At 54.2% G+C, this 15,873-nt stretch overlaps 1 protein-coding gene across 1 annotated transcript; it reads right to left on the reverse strand.

The window, feature by feature from the left end:
* Nucleotides 1-2,642: 2,642 nt before the first annotated feature.
* MPO (myeloperoxidase) lies at nt 2,643-11,995 on the reverse strand. Its single transcript, XM_072939986.1, has 12 exons — nt 11,902-11,995; nt 11,676-11,769; nt 11,173-11,348; nt 10,825-10,948; nt 10,602-10,731; nt 10,308-10,514; nt 9,146-9,464; nt 7,112-7,272; nt 5,224-5,479; nt 4,595-4,765; nt 3,582-3,819; nt 2,643-2,850 (listed from the first exon to the last, which is right to left on the reverse strand). The coding sequence occupies exons 1-12, from the start codon at nt 11,975-11,977 to the stop codon at nt 2,643-2,645; spliced, it is 2,160 nt and encodes a 719-aa protein (XP_072796087.1). The 5' UTR covers nt 11,978-11,995.
* Between the last annotated feature and the right edge of the window lie 3,878 nt (nt 11,996-15,873).

Consider the following 15,873-nt stretch of genomic DNA (forward strand, 5'->3'; position numbering starts at 1 on the left):
TGCCATTTCAAGCAAGTTCAATGACCTGGTCCCTTAGGGCACCACACCCTAGTCCCAGCCCTTCTTTCCAGCAGGGTCTCTCTACACGCCCCAGCCTCGCTCCAGCCCAAGGCCAGCCGCTCTGGCCTCTCCAGCGCTTCCTCTTGAATCCCACTGTTCCCATCCGCATTCCCCCTCCTCTCTGCCTGTGGAAATCCTCCTTTCTGTCAAGACTTGGACCACTTGAGATGCTTTCCAGATATCTCCCATCCTCTCTCCTAAACAAGTCTTGGCTGAGGCTGTGGCCTTTGCACGTGTATCTTTCCTCCTGTCCCCTTGAATTAGATTGTAAACGCCTTGATCCAGGGACCACAGCCTGCTTCTAAGTGTGTCCGGTAGCCCCCAGCATGGTGCTCGGCCCCCAGTAAGTGCTCAATAAACATCGCTGATTGACTACAGGCACTGGCAATGACCTTGTTCCCCTGGAAGACAGGCCTGGGAATCAATGCCAAATAAGTAACTAGATGTTTACAGTTCAGACGTGTCTCACCACTAAGAGGCCGTGTGCTTGAGTCTGTGCGGTGAGAGGGCACAGTTTGGTGGGATTTGCAAGTGCTCTTAAAGAAAAGGGGGAGGCAAGAGGCTCCTGGGAAAAGAAGCCAAAACCATGGATGGGCAAGAGAGGGCAGTGCCAAGGGGTCAACAGGGAGGAGATCCAAGCCTGGATCCCCCCAGGGCTAAAGTTACTTTCCCTTCCGGAGGCCCTTCAGGGAAATATCTCTTCTTCTAGGCTAGTCCTTGGAGCCTGTGCAGCCTCTGATGGGCGGTGGGCGGGCAGCTCCAGAACATCCCTAGTGCGGCTGCCTGATGCATATTCATGAATTCTTTAAAAGTGACCCTCCTGGGTCAGCCAGCTGGGGCCTTTGGATCCCCTGACTGGCAGGGCGTGGGTGGGAGGCACTTAGCCCAGGACCCTGAAGACCGGGGCTGCAGCCCTGGCTCTGGCACCTTTTCTTCGAGGCCTCACATGAGTCCCTTAACCTCCCTGAACGCCCCTGTCACCATCAGTGAACCGGAGATGAGCAGTCTGTATCCAGCTACATGGTGAGATGCTAATATAACTGCCTGGGGCGCCTCAGGGTACCTGAGCCCCAGCATCCTGCATAGTTTCAGGTGTGGGTGCCCCCCCTCAAATGTGGGAAGAAAGGAGGGAATGGGGAGGGGACCCATCAGTCATTTATAGGGATGAAGTTCTAGGCAAGATTAATAGGGACGTATCCTCCCTCCCCTCCCTCAGCGCAGCCATGTGCTGCTCCTGTCTGGGAACCTGGCCACGTGAAGGTGGGAGTGAGAAGGAGTCAACTGTCCTGAGGGTCTCTGAATCACTGTGCCAGCTGCAGGGAAGCAGGACCCAGTCATGCCCTGTCATCTGGGGAGGGAACTACCTTCCCATCACCCCCCAGCTCTTTCTCTCTCCCAGGAAAGCTGTGTCTCTATTTCCCAGCACTTGGCACCGGCCTGACGTGGAGTGAGCGGTTAGCAAATCTTTCCCGGAGCCATGCATGAACAAAAGGGCTTGGTGACCACAAGTCCTGTCCTCTGGGGTAGTGTGGGTGGAAGGTGACGGAAGAGGGTCTGCTAGGTCTGGCCTGGCACCTAGGTTTCTAAGAACTGACTGCCTTCCATATAGGAATTGGCCAGAAGAGGACTCCTGGATGCCCTGACCTCCAGTTCAGAAAATGAAGGGCCCTGAGGCACAGCCCACCCGTGTTCAAGTTCAGAGCCCAGAGCAAGCTTCACACTGAGGACCCAGCCCCACTGCAGACTCAGACAGAGCGAAGGTCCCTATCAGTGGCGCTTTATTAGAATAATCATCAGGTATAAACAAACGGTACCAAAGGGCCAATGGGCCCTAGTTCCTCTCCAGGCAGGCTCCTGTGAATAAGCAAGAGAACAGGGTAAGGAAGCCAAAGGGGAGCCATGGACTGAGCCTGACTCGCCTGGGCTCATAACTCAACCACCTCGCACTGCTAATGGCCGTTCCTCCGGGGGTCACTGGTTCACCTCTGCTGACCGGGGACACTGTCAAGCTGTAGGGTCCGCGAGGGCCAGACACGGTGTCTGACTTTTCCCAAGCCTAGCACAGTGACTGGCAGGGGGTAGGTGCTCAACAAAGTACTAGAGGATGCAAATGGACCCGCTAAGGAGCCACAACAGCTGTCATTTACAAAGAAGAAAATTCAGGCTTAGCGAGGTGGAGGAACTTGATCAAAGTCACGCAGCTGGTAAGCTGCAGAGGCAGGATCTGAACCCAAGCAGTGTGGCTCCAGAGCATGTGCTCCTCACCAATCTGCTCGGCTGCCTTCCATACACTTAACATAGACACAGCAAGCACACACTCCCGTAAATGACACGTATACACAGCACACAAAACACTACCTGTGTTCATAGGCAACACACACATGAAATGCACGCGCACCCATGCGCGTGCACGCGCGTGCACACACACACACACAAGTGAATGTCTAGTCATTCGCTTCCTCTGTCGGCTGGCACCAAGAACAGGGATGGGCTCACCCAGGGAAGGGAGATCTCTGTGTTTCCGACTGGCCAGCCCAGGTATGCCCGGCCTTCACCTCACACTGCACTCCCTTACCCAGCCTCTAGTCCCTGTTCCTCCAGGGAGCCAGGTCCAAGGCAGGGAGTGTACTGCAGTTGACAAAGTCCCGAGGGAATGTGTTGGACATGAAGATGTTGTTCTTGGACACGACAGTGATGCCTGTGTTGTCGCAGATGATGCGGGGCAAGGAGATCTTGGCCAGGGCCCGCTGCTGCTGCATGCTGAACACATCCTTGTTCTCCCACCAAAACCTGCACGGGAACACCCACGGTCACTGTGACCGAGGCTCTCCTGGGCTGGGAGGGCATCAACTGGCCAGAGCTGATCCTGGACGCAAGAGGACCATGCAGACAGCAGCCCTGCAGCACAGGAGAGCTCCGGGCTCTCAGAAAGCCCGGGAGCTTTCAAACAAGTAGAGCCCCACTCATGGCTGCCCAGTTGCCTACCTCCTGCCTCCAGGGCACCACTAATGATAGGCAGGGAGCCAGGCCCACACACGCTCACCAAGCCCTGTGCCCTGGCCCTGGGCTATATCCACAGGGTAGAAAGAAACTTGGGAGTGCTTTATAATTTGTCCACCTTTTTCCCGATTTTCCTAAAAGCACAATACAGGTGAGGTGAGAAGTGGCTATGAGAGATATATGACAGTGGAACGACAGTGGGAGAGGCGGTGGGGAAGCAACGACGGGACTGTTCAACAGGGACAGGCAGCGCCATGGCTGCGCCCTGAGACCCGGAGCAGTGACTGGCGTGGCAGCGAGGTCTCGCTTCCCTCCTTCACAGCCAGGCCCAAGTCCCTCCTTGCTACACCATCAACAGATTCAGAGCACATTAGGGGTGACCTGGAGGCTCCCCGGAACACAGTGGGAAATCACGGACTCCTCCTAGCCCTTCCTTTCTCAGGAGGAAGAGGGGCCCCCAGGGGGTCAGGAACAGGCCCGGAGCCGCACAGCCAGCCTGAGCCGCTCGGCTGCCTCCTCACCGATCGCCATCCCGCAGCTTCCTGAACTGGGTCCCGATGAGGCAGGCGAGGAGCGGGCCCACACGGCCTTTGCTCTTCAAGGGCTCAGCCACGCCGCCCATCCAGATGTCGATGTTGTCAGGTGTGCCATACTGGGCCATCAGCTTCCTCGCCAGGTTCAGGTTCTTCAGCACCGTGCCCAGCTCACCCACTGTGCTGGGCTGCGGGAGCCCGCAGAAGCGCCTCCAGGCATTGTATCCTGTATGCGGGGAGGGGAGAGGTGGCTGTGGGTGGGTCCCAGTTAGCCCACCTTCCCAACACACCGAGGCCACATACAGAGGTACACGTGAGAGAGGAGGATATGGAGGGGCTGCCACCCCACTGTAAACCCCCAGGGAACCCCCGGCCTCTCTGGGAGCCTGAGGACAGCTGGGTCTCTCCAGGAGCCTCTCTGTCTTCCCTGTGCCCTCCTACCCTGAGGTAAATCCTTAACTGCATAACTCCTGCTAGATCCAAGAATAGGAGCATCTCCTTGCCCCTCTGGAAATCTCAGACCGCGAGGGGCACAGTTTGCCTCAAAGGATCAGCCACACCAGCTCTCCCGTATCATTGGGGTTAGGCTGATCTGGGTTCAAATTCCAGCTCTGTCACTGATGAGGCTGGAGACCCTGGGCAGGTTCTGAATCTCTCCAAGCCTCTTTCCTCACGGGTAGACTTGAAGTGACAATAATCTCTTCCTCTCAGAGTTCATGTAAGATGAAACAAAACGAAATGTAGTAGAAACAGATTTTCAGACTGGGGGTGGGAGGGCTTGTTGTTGTTGCTATGGTGATGCTCCAATTTGGAGGGTTACAGCAACACAAAAGGGGTGAGAGGAGCTGGAAATGGACCAGGGAGAGGTAAGGGCCTGAGCTGGGATGGCTTCCTAAGAGCAAGGCTGGTGGGCGCAGGGCTGGGCAGCTGGGGACACTGGAGACAGCAGGGCCCTGGGTGGGAAGCGGGGGAGGGTCAGGGGGACTCCTGCAGCCCCTCACCTGGGAGGCCATGGTCCCGGCTGCGCTGCATATTCAGAGCAGGCAGGTCCAGCCCGATCCTCATGACCTGCTCGAACAGCCGCTCCCGGATCTCATCCACCACGATTTGGTTCTGGCGGTTCAGCTTGGCAGGGGTGGCCATGAGGCCCCGGAGGATGGGGTCGATGCCACCTGGGGCAAAAGGAGCCAGGGTGGGGGAAGGATTTGGCTCAGTTTCAGAGCTGAAATGGAGTAAGGTAGAACCAGGGGGATTGCAGAAGAGGGCTGGGCACTTGTGGCTCCTGGCGCCACGGTGTCCCCAGGGGGCAGGTCCTCGCTGGGGCACTGAGGTCTTAGGGAATCATGCCATTCAGACTGGCAAGGTTGCCATGCTCCCAGACGCTGGCTTCCTGCGTCACTGAGAGTCACAACCCACAGGAAGGAGCCAGCTCCCTAAAAGCCATCTCCACCCCACCCTTTATTATTAGATGGGCAAGCGGAATCAGGTGAACTGAGGCTGGAAAGTCAGATCAGGTCCCTAAAATAAGAGGGAAAGAGGGTTTATTCCGCCCGAGCTCACTGTGATCAAGCCTGCCCCCACCCCAACCTCGGCTGCCGGCTCACTCCCTCCTGGCCTAGGCCCTGCTCACCTTCCAGCACTACCCTCCAGCTGGCAAAAAAGACCCTGCTGAGCGGAACACGGGGGTTGGGCTGCATAGGCCGGTACCGATGGTCCAGGCGGAACATGAAGGGTTGGATGAGGGTGTGGCCATAGCGGAAGGCGTTGGTGAAGACATTGGAGATGCGAGGGTCCACCGAGTCATTGTAGGATCTGTACTTGGGCAGGTACTTCCTCATGGCCTCTGGCCCCAGCACCAGGGGCAGGTAGTCCCGGTAAGTGATGATCTAAACAAAAATCACCCCTCCCTGCAGATTCTCCGCCTGCTCCTGGCTCAGGGATCCCTTCCTCCCCTGTAGCCAGGGATTTGCCTCCCACAGCACTGGATCTGGGTCTCACAGAGTGGCACCAAGAGGCAAAGACAGGGCTCTACTGCCTGCCTGCTGTGTGACTCTGGGCCAATTATTAACCACTCTGAGCCCCAGTTCCTCAAATGTAAATTAAGGGTAATTAAGCTGCCCTCTGCCTTAGAGGATTAAATGACAAAAGGCTTCGTTAGTCCCTGCAATAGCTCCCTTGCCCTGGAGTTACTAATGTCTCATTTCTCCTACTAACTTATAGCTCATTGAGGACAAGGGTTGTCTCTCATTTCTCTTGAAATTACTCAGTGCCCAGCAAGTGCCTGGCTCACAGTGGGGTTCAATAAATTGTCTGTAGAAGGAGGAAAGGCAAGAAGGAAGAGTCTCCCTAGGTGACTTCTCCCAGTGAAAAGGGCCATGTCCTGGATGACTTCTCCCAGAAGAGATGAAACAGTCTCACTCTAGATTCTAGACTCTGGAATGTCCTCTGAGGCTTAAACAAATCTCACTCAAGTTCTTAATGCAAATCAAAAATGCACCAACGGCCCTTGCAACTCTCTCCCCCACAGAATCTAGGAATAGTAACAAGGTGGGGGCCGGGGCGGTGTGTGTGTGTTTGTGTTTATGGCTTCAGGAGAGGATGGGCGTGCTGAAGCAGCACAAATTGGAGGAGGGACCCAGGAACACTGCCCAGGGACAAGCAAGGATAAGCGTCGTGGTCCACAGTGGGACAGTCCGTGACGGGCCGGTGACACGGGTTGGTAAAAGAGTTTACCAGATATGAGGGAGGAAATGGGAAAGGAGTTTATTAGGGGTACACTGCCAGAGACAACAGCAGGCCACAGAGATGAGAGGTGCCAATGTGAGCGCCGAGGGCCAATTGTTGGAGTCTTTTATAAGGTCAGGTCACAAGGTGACTGATCGGCTTGTGCACAAGTCTCTGATTGGCTGTAGGTGAAGTAAGAAGTTTAGGGTCCGTGAAGGGACACCGGGGATTTATGAGTCTGATAAGGTGGGCTGAAACAAGCCAGCCTGAGCTGTTGTGAGATTAGGCACTACCCAGGGCTATTAGTTTGTTAGGGGAAACATGCCCAGTGAAGAATGTGCTTTATCTGTTAAGGGATCACAGGCAGACATCTGAGAGCCCAGGAATGGGGGTCATTGGGCTTTGAAGGATGTCAGTTGGCCCCAAAAGAAGGAGAGTGGGGAGCTGTGATAGAGCCGTAAAGAAAGGGGGTGTGTGTGCGTAAAGAAGCCAAGAGCGACAATGAAACAAAGGAAAGGAGAAGCATTTACTGAACAGCTACTGTGCCAGGCACTTTAGTCCCACCTGTTTAAACGTCCCAGTACCATTCCTGGCGGACAGGAAAGAAGAAGGGAGAGAAAGCAAGTGACACTTGTCAGGCACTTAGGATCTGCCAGGTATTTAATCCTCACAGTATCATAGGTGAAGAAACTGAGGCTCATGAAAGTTAATTTGCACAGCTAGGATGTGGCAGAGGAGCGTTTGGATCCCAAGTCTGCCGAGCCCCAGCATCACCGATGCGCAGGACTGCCTACCTGGACCATGGCTCCCACGATCTTCCGGGCTTCCTGGTAGAGCCTCTCTCCATCCCAGCGGGGGTTCAGGCGCTTGAGCTTTGTGGCCAGCCGGTTGTGCTCCCGCAGTAATAGTGTGTGCATGGAGGTGAGCTCAGGCATCTCACTCGAGCGGGAGTCCCCTTGGGGATGCAAAAGCTACTGTCAAGCTTAAGACCTCCCTCCCAGAAAGTACTTGCTCCACTGAAGCTCCCTCCCAAGCCAAGGCTTGAAATGCCCCCTACCCAGCCCTCCTCTCCACCCATCTTTCCACGCCATGCTCAGTTTTCATCTCCTCTAGAAGGTATCCCCTGATGCCCTGGTCCACCACGAGAGCTTTGCCCCTCTTTAGTGGCACTGCTGGTTGGAAATGTTCATTCAGTAGGCATCAGATCTAACATATGATTTGCCACTTTCCCATATGTGAGACTGGGAGAGCCTTGAGGACAAGGACCATGGCTTGTGCCATTTTGTGTCTGACCCTCCTATCCAACATACACCTAATGCCTGGTACAAAGTAGGAGATCCATGAACACTGTCTGGCTGACTTATTCTCTTGACTCAGGAAAGTCCACAAAGTAGCATGCATGTTGGCTCCCCCTATTTTTCTGCCCATGCCAGATGCAGCATATGATCACATCCCTCTCTCCTGCTAAAATTGAATGCAGCCTCAAAATCCTTCTCAACATAGGACTCTGGAAAGCCGTTACCCATTCTATGTACTGATGTGTAGCTTGATCGGGGGAGGGGGCCAAGGCTAAGGATGTTTGAAGTCCACACCTGAGACTGTCCAAAAGCATCAAGTCAGACCCTCTGATCCCTCCAGTCCTCCCCTAAACCTCCTCTGGAAGGACCAGAGGGTTAGGGCCAGGCCCATTCCTGCAGGACACTGGGTTCAGTCCTCCCCAGGTTCTAAAGGTTGGTGGAAGGAGATTCTCTGAGAGCAGATTTTCCATCCCACAACCTGCCAACATGACAATCCAGGCTGAGGACATGTGGCTCAACACCACATGGAGGCTGAGGAGAGCTTCTCTTCCACCACTCACCCCAGAAAGTCCACCCTGGTGTGTCTTTGGGGGGGGGATGTGGGGAGGTAATTAGGTTTATTTATTTATTTACTTTTTTTTTTAGAGGAAGTACTGGGGAATTGAACCCAGGACCTCATACATGCAAAGCACATGCTCTACCATGTTGAGCTATACCTTCCCCCCTCATCCTGGTGTGACCTTGATCTCCTCTCTACAGTCACTGACTTTGATCCTCTTCCCTAAGGCCCAGCCACTGGAAGCCACCAAGAGGAGAAATTGGGAGGCCAGAGAGAAGGGCCTCAGACCCACTACTGGTCTACATTAAAAATCATTAGAAAATTTCTGGGCATGGCCACCATCACTGCCCCAGCCATATCCCTAGGACTGCCAGTTGTTCACATCGAAAATCCCACCCTCTCTTATTATAGGGAATCAAGGTGGTTAGGAGGTGATATTCTGGAGCAGCTCTGTCCAATATAGCTTTTTGCATTGATGAAAATGTTCTGCATGTGAGCAGTCCTACATGGAAGCCACTAGCTATAAGGCTATTGAGCACTTGAAACGTGACTAGTGCAGTGCAGGAACTAAGTTTTTAATTTAGGTTGACTTAAATTAACTTAAATGTAAATGAAAATGGCCCTGTGTGGCTAGTGGCTACCATACTGGATACTGTGGTCCCTTTAGTTCCCTGTCCCTGGAGGGCTCAACTCTCCTCGCTCCCAGAGCCCAAAGGGAAAGAGAGGGACAGATGGACAGAAGATCCTTAGCCATCGCTGAGTCTCCTTCTTAGGTCTGGGTTTTTGGTTTTTGTTGGTTTTGGTTTTGCCTTTCTGGCTCATCCACCTTGTTACCAAGGCAACTGGATTAATCTGAAATTGGTGAGGAGAGTCTCTCTAAATTCAAATCTACAAGCGGCTTGCAAACAGGCCCGCTGTGGCTCCAGCAGGGGGCACCCCTGTATCAGCCCAGGTCCCCGCCCAGGACTGACCTGCCAGGAAGCAGGGGATTTGTGCGGAGCGGTTGGTGAGGAGGCAGGGGTCATCGTGCAGGTTGTCGAAGGGGAGCAGGGCCCGCCCGTTGTCTTGGAAGCGGGTGTTGACGGCCAGCAGCCCCAGCTGGTTGGTCCGGTTGCGCAGCCTCATGGCCAAGGGGTCCTCGCTGCCGTACACCATGCTGGCGTCCACGAAGGAGGTGAGCGCGTTGATCTGGTTGCGAATGGTGATGTTGCTCCCCGTGCAGGCCGGGCAGGAGCGGAAGAAGGGGATGCAGTCACGTTGGTTCTTGATGCGGGGGTCATTGGGGGGGATCTGCAGCATGGAGAGAGGCCCAGCGGGCTCGCCGAGGGCAGGGACAGAGGTCAGGAGTGGCTCTCCCCCGTCCACCCTCCTGAAGGCCTTGATCTCATCTTGGGGAGGGGGTATGGCCTGGAGCCCAGGACCAGAAGGGGAGACCCAGATATCAAAAAGGAGTTCTTCGGAACTTCTGGCCCCCTCAGCCTGCAAGGAGACCCCTCAAGGCCCACAAAGATTGGTGGGCCTGCGGTTCCACCAGCAGAGCTCCTCTGATCTGGGGGGTGATGACTAGGACGTTGACCTGGGGGATGTGGGGCCCCCTGGAGGTGGGCGGGCCAGTCCTCTGACCCCTTCTCCCCAAACCTCCTTTCTGTCCTCTTTTCTGTGTCTGCTCCTCCCTACTCCGTCTTCTGAATCTGGTCTTCACCCTGCCGGCCTCCTCTTCCTTTTCCGTTCCTCTCGTAACTGTCTCTCTACCCTGCCCCTTTCCTGTCTTGCATTCTGGCCCTGTCTTTCTCTACCTCTCTCTCAGATTCTACTTCCTTTCTCTCCTCCACTCTACTCTGCATGTGCCTCAGCACACCAGTCCGCTCTCGGCCGGCTCTAAGACCACAACCCAGGATCTGTGTGCTGTGGACTGTGGGGAGGGAGCCCTGTGTGGGGAAGAAAGAGGACTGAGCCTGGGGCACCTGCAAACAGAGGTTGGAGGGACAGTGGGAAGTGGGCAGGGCCAGCCCTACTGGGGAGCTGGGGAAGGAAAGCTGGGCACCGAGGGAGGTGGCCCCTTCCAGACCGATGCCCCCTCATCCACCCCGACCCCTGACCCAGCAGGCTGGGGGTGGGGCAAGGAGGGAGCACCTTGAGTGGGAAGCAGGGCGGCTGCTGCAGGCAGCTGGTCTCGCAGTTGAGGCCAGTGAGGAAGGAGACGCGGGCGGCCGGCTCCGGGGTGAAGTCGAGGTCATGGTCCAGCAGCTGGCCCCACTGCATGAACATGAGCGAGCGCTCCTGGTCCGGGGTCAGCTGATCCGTGGGGAAGCGCACGATGTCGTTGGAGACAGCGCGAGTCTGCGGGACACGGGGAGTCAGGGGGCTTGGACTCCACGAGGTCTCGGCCTCAGTGGGGTCTCGCCCCCTCCACGGGCCAGCGCTCACCAGGGGCACCTGGAAGCCATTGCGCTTGACCCCTGGCGTCCAGCCAAAAGGCAGGGAGAAGCCATCCTCGTACTCCGCCGGCAGCCAGCGCACAAAGGCCCGGTTGGAGGCCCCCAGTGTGGGGCTGCGCCTGCAGGGAGGTGGTGAGAGAGGACAGGGCGCTGGGACCAGGTGGCCCCGGGCTGCTGGGACCCCACCCTGAGTCGTTGCGCAGAGGCTGCACCTGTTGTTGCACTGGCCGGTGATGGTTCGGTACTTGTCCTTCTCGGGGCACCTCACCGCCAGGTCCTGGTAGGCGCAGCCACTAGTCTTGGACAGCAGATTAAGCTGGACAGGCGTCAGCACATCTGTGGGCCAGGAAAGTAGGGCGTGGGTGGTTGCCGAGCCCCACCATTTTCTATCCTAGGCTGAAAAGCCTTGGTTGAGGGTGTAGTCTGAGGACATGGAGGAGATGCCAGGAGGCCCCTGAGACTCCCTGGAAGGGGGTGTTGGGGGAACTGCTGGGAGATGGCTGGAGGCACCAGGCGGGGTCACGAGTCGAGTGAGGGGCTGGGTTGTCGGGGGGTGGTACCTGTGACGTTGAAGGGGCCTGGCCACAGGGACCGCAGCTTCCTCTCCAGCAGGCCTAGGGCCACGTGCAGGTAGTCAGCAGCCCTCACCGCTGTCCTGGTGCCTGCCACTGGCTGCTTGAAGTAGGACAGCAGTTCCATGGGGCTGGCTGAGCCACTGCGAAGGCGCTGCTTGATGCTGCTTGGAGGAGGGAGGAGTGAGAGCCAGAGAAACCAGGCAGAGACACGCAACAGAGCCCTAGCCCAGGCGAGGGACACGAAGGACAGTGTAGGCAGACCCACTGTCAGGAAGCAGGTTTCTCATAATAAACAGGGTATGGACCTGGGTATCCAGAGACTAGGCCACGGAAGGCGTGGTTTTAAAGATATTCTCACACCCAGAGACATAAAGACTGGCAGACAGACAGAGGGACCCATCCCCACCCACAAATTCCCCGCTGCCTGTTTCTTCCCTGAGAGGTCCGGGGTAGCCTTGTCCAGAGCCCAGCAGTGCCCGGCACCCCACCTTTCCCGCCGCTCCTTGTAGGCCTTGTCCACTAGCCGCTTGGCCTCCTCCATGCAGGTCAGCACCACCGAGGTCTCCACTTCCCTCGGGACCACTGCTCAGAACAGGGATCCCGAGGTCAGGAATGGGCCCAAAGTCCCCATCAGGTCCCGGAGCCCATGTGGAATCCCTGAAACTCAGAACCTCCCCCAACCCACCACGTTTTCCCTTCTTTCTGAGCTGTTACCTGGAGTGGCACCCCCAGAGGGCTGGAGCATGGCCAGACTGGCCAGGAGCCCTGCTAGGGCCAGGGGCAGCTTCATCTCTGCAACAAGACCCCAAGCCCAGTAAGTGTCCAAAGGCCACAGTGCATTTGGGAGAAGAGAGCCCCACATCTCTCCCTTCCCAGGCCCCTCACTCCCACCTTCATACCCCAGCACCCCCTCGGCAGGTTCTGCCTACAGACGGAGTCCGGGACCCCACCTCCAAAGTCCCAGTGCTCCCCCTGGCATTGGCATCCCCTCTTAGCTGAATCTGGGCTTTTATGTCCTCCACGCTGGGGGAGGGGCAGGGCAGAGGAGGCCCGCCCCTGGAGACTGAACTCGCCTCCCCCACCAGAGCTGGGGTGCACAAAAGAGCTCCCTGAGATCAGAGAGATGGGCAGGAGAAGAGGGACCAGAACTGTCTCCAGTCTTTGAACTTAGCATCACCACCCCAGAGTTTCTCAGCTCCCCATTGTGTGCCTAGACTGGTGCTGTCCCCAGGGAGTACAGACAGTGAAGCCTCCTTCAAAATCCTGATAAAACTGAGCATCCAGGTTTCCTTTGAAAGGGACGAAAGTTAGGAACCAACAACCTAGGGAATTATGGGAAGCAGAAGATGAAGGGGCGACCTGGAGTGATGATGGCCAGATCAGCCTCTGGGCACCATCCCCGACCCCCAAGTGTAACCTGGCCCCTGGGGCCGACCCTGGTGGGCAGCCCCCTATCCTTGGCGAGGGCTATAGCGACAGGAAATCTGGCTGGGGACCGTTGGGCTTCACAGGAAAGAAGACTCTGGGGTCTATGGGCTGAGGACCAAAGTAACTTCCTCTCTACGACTGCTCACCCCCTTTCTTCTTGGCTTTTGGTAGGGGGCTGTCTCCAACACCTCCACCATCTGCTCCCAGATTTCAGGAACCAGGAGAGGGCAGGGCTGGTTGTGGTTAGTGGTCAGTTAGGTGACACAGCCCAGGGCCTCTCAAGGACGAGAACAGTGTAATTAGAAGGATTTTCGCTGAACTTTTGAAACGGAAGAGGGAGACGCCTTGAGGACAACTGGCAAAGGGCCTGCCATTCTCAGGCAGCAGGAGTGCCCTATCACTAGTGACTGTGTTTGTCCACCTCCCTGGGCCCTCATCAGGCTGGGCACGTGTCAACTGTGTCTCCCATGTCCTGTTTGGTCTAACCACACCTCCTACCTCTAGCCACCTTCTGGCCACTCACTCCTGCCTTCTATGCCCAGACCACATCTTGGCCAAGGAACAAGGGGCAGTGACATCTTCCCAGCGTGCCCAGGGATCCTGGCACCTGCCAGGAAACAGAGCCTAGGGGCCCACGAGAGAGGAGGCCTTTCTTCCAGCCTTGCTCTGCCAGTGACTTGCTCTGTGTGAACTTGGACAAGTGGCTTTTTGTGAATCAGGTTCTAGCATTTTATAAGATTTTGAAGATACTTCTTTTTTAGTCCTGTAAGGAGTATATTTCCACTCATGAATGTTAGAGAATAAGTAAATAAAATATTTACAATCAAGTGACCTTATGGGTAATTTTTTTCTTTCCAGGTTTGTCGCTGTCTTTCACGTAAATAAGAAGCAAGAAGGAAGATAATTTCCCATAATCCCACCACTCACCAATAATCTCATTTCATAATTTGATATTCTGTATGTAGATATAATATGTATTTTAATCAGTGATAAGAACATACTTTAAATATTGTTTTACAATCCACTTTGAACACTTAATTTAGCCTGGACATCTACGTCAATAAATATAGAATTATTTCATTTTTATGTCTGCATAACATTTTGTATGAAGTACTATGATTTAATCACTAATCCTCCCTTGTTCAATCCTGGGGTCATTTCCTATTTTCACTATTATAAGCAATACTAGGATCGTTATCCATGCAGTTAAATCTCTAGTTGCATCTTCAATTATTTCCTTAGGCAAAAAGTCCTAGAAGTAAAATTGCCACATGTTTGGGCATCCAAATTTTTAGGGCTTTTTTAAAGAAATTGTCAAATGGCCTCATGAAGATTTCACCTCATCCTCCCATCAATCATGCGTGGGAGCACCTGTTCCCCATCACCCTCATCGACGCTGACAATTAGGGTCCTTTTACTCTATTAAAGGAATTGTCAGAGCTCAAGATGAAAGAGACATTTAACACAAGCCCCTCATAGCACAGATGAGAAAGACGGAGGCCAGGGAAGGAAGTGGCTTTGCCTAGGGCAGCGGTGTGGCGCAGTTCAGAATAATATAGCCATCAGGTCTTGACTTAAAAACCAGTGCTTTTTACCCAGTGGCCTGTATGCACTGATTCCTGACCTTTAGCTTGGGTTTTTATTCAACTAGTGTGTACTCACCTCTTGCACATGTGCTGGCCCTTGGGTGCACTTCACTGAGCAAAGGTCTTGTCTTCAGTGAGCACAGGAGCACGCAGACCAATGGCACCCCCAAGGACCTTGTGCAGGATTCCTTGTGAGCATTAGAGAAGGCTTTTTTGAGGAATCAGTGCTCGAGACTGTCTTGAAAAATGTTTAGAAGTTGACCAAGTAGACATACAGAGGAAGAGCATTCTGGGCCCAGAGAATGACACAGCAAAAGCCTTGACACAGGTAGGCTTCATGCAGATGCTTCCAACGTGGAGGAGAGGGTAGGGCAGGATGAGGCTGAGAAGACAGGCAGAGGCCCAGGATGTAACACTCTTGCTGACCCACTGAGAAATTCTTGTCCTGAAGGCTCTGGGGAGCCATGAAGTCTTTGAAGCCCATGATCAGGGTTCCATTTTAGAATGCTCACTTTAGGGGAAAGTATAGCTCAGTGGTAGAGCACATGCTTAGCATGCAGGAGGTCCTGAGTTCAATTCCCAGTACCTCCACTAATAATAATAATAATAATAATAATAATAATAATAATAATAATAATAATAATAATAATAAAGAAAATAGTAGGAAAGCTAACTTGGGCAGCCGAATGGAAGGTGCACCGAGGGGACAGGCCCCAGAGGCCAAGTGCCAGGCAGGAAGCATTGCAGGGATTCATGAACGTCAGGAGACATGCCCTGATTTTTCATGGGCGGTGATGAGGCAGTTTGAAAAAGCTTTTTCAAAGAATGATGTTAAAACGCCTTTCACTATCCATGTGGAGCAGAGAGAATTCTCAAGATGTGTAATCCCCAAACCACCTGCCTTTTGCTGGGCTGTGGGCCCGCATTTGTGTGCAAAGGTTTCAGATGCTCCGTGATTTTACCCTGTTTCCGACCAACTAAGAATGGCCCAAATGAGGTCACTCCAAGGCCGCCTGGTCTGTACCTCTGCTGATTTCTCATCTAAGCCTTATTGGTCTGGCACAGGTGTATTTGAGGCTCAAAGGGCTTCTCAGCATGCAGAGTAACCAGAAGGAGACTATGTCTCCCTGAGGAGGTATTTCAGACAAGCCTTGTCCCGCAGATAACCCGCTAGCTCCCCATCCTGGGGGTGGCCTCTGGAGGGCACTGCTGGAACTGCCACATCTAAGACTACAGTCCTTTGAGGGAGTCTCCCCACCCACACCCCTACCTTCCTTTCCCCCACTGACCTTCCCAAACATCCCCACCCCCAGGGTGAAGTCCAACTGTCTGTGGGATAACGGGCTCTCTCTGCTACTGCTTGCAAAACAGTTCATTCTTTCTTAACACTGTTTCAGTTGGAATTGCAGCCAGACTTCCTGTGTGTGTGTGGTTGGAGTGAAGGAGGCTTTGGAAGCTGGGGAGGGGACAGAGGCAATGACACCTCTGACACACCAATTGCACCCAGCCCAAAGACCTTGTTTTCTCTCTCTTTAAAATTTTAAAAATTAATTTTGAATTATGCAGGTAACTAACATCTGGATATGTTTCAAATGAAATTAAAATAGCACAGATCACTTTGTTTGTTTGTCCGTTTATTTATTTTTATTAAAGTATAGTCAGTTACAATGTG

Source organism: Vicugna pacos, chromosome 16 (genome assembly GCF_048564905.1).
Source record: "Vicugna pacos chromosome 16, VicPac4, whole genome shotgun sequence".
Lineage (NCBI taxonomy): Eukaryota > Metazoa > Chordata > Mammalia > Artiodactyla > Camelidae > Vicugna > Vicugna pacos.

What these genes read in the sequence shown, in the direction of transcription:
- MPO (XM_072939986.1), bottom strand. Translation starts at nt 11,977, where the DNA reads ATGAAGCTGCCCCTGGCCCTAGCAGGGCTCCTGGCCAGTCTGGCCATG. An exon ending in ACCGGCCAGTGCAACAACAG is followed by an intron (nt 10,732 to 10,824) that starts GTGCAGCCTCTG and finishes ACCTCCCTGCAG; the next exon opens with GCGCAGCCCCACACTGGGGG. An exon ending in ATGGCTTCCAGGTGCCCCTG is followed by an intron (nt 10,515 to 10,601) that starts GTGAGCGCTGGC and finishes CGTGTCCCGCAG; the next exon opens with ACTCGCGCTGTCTCCAACGA.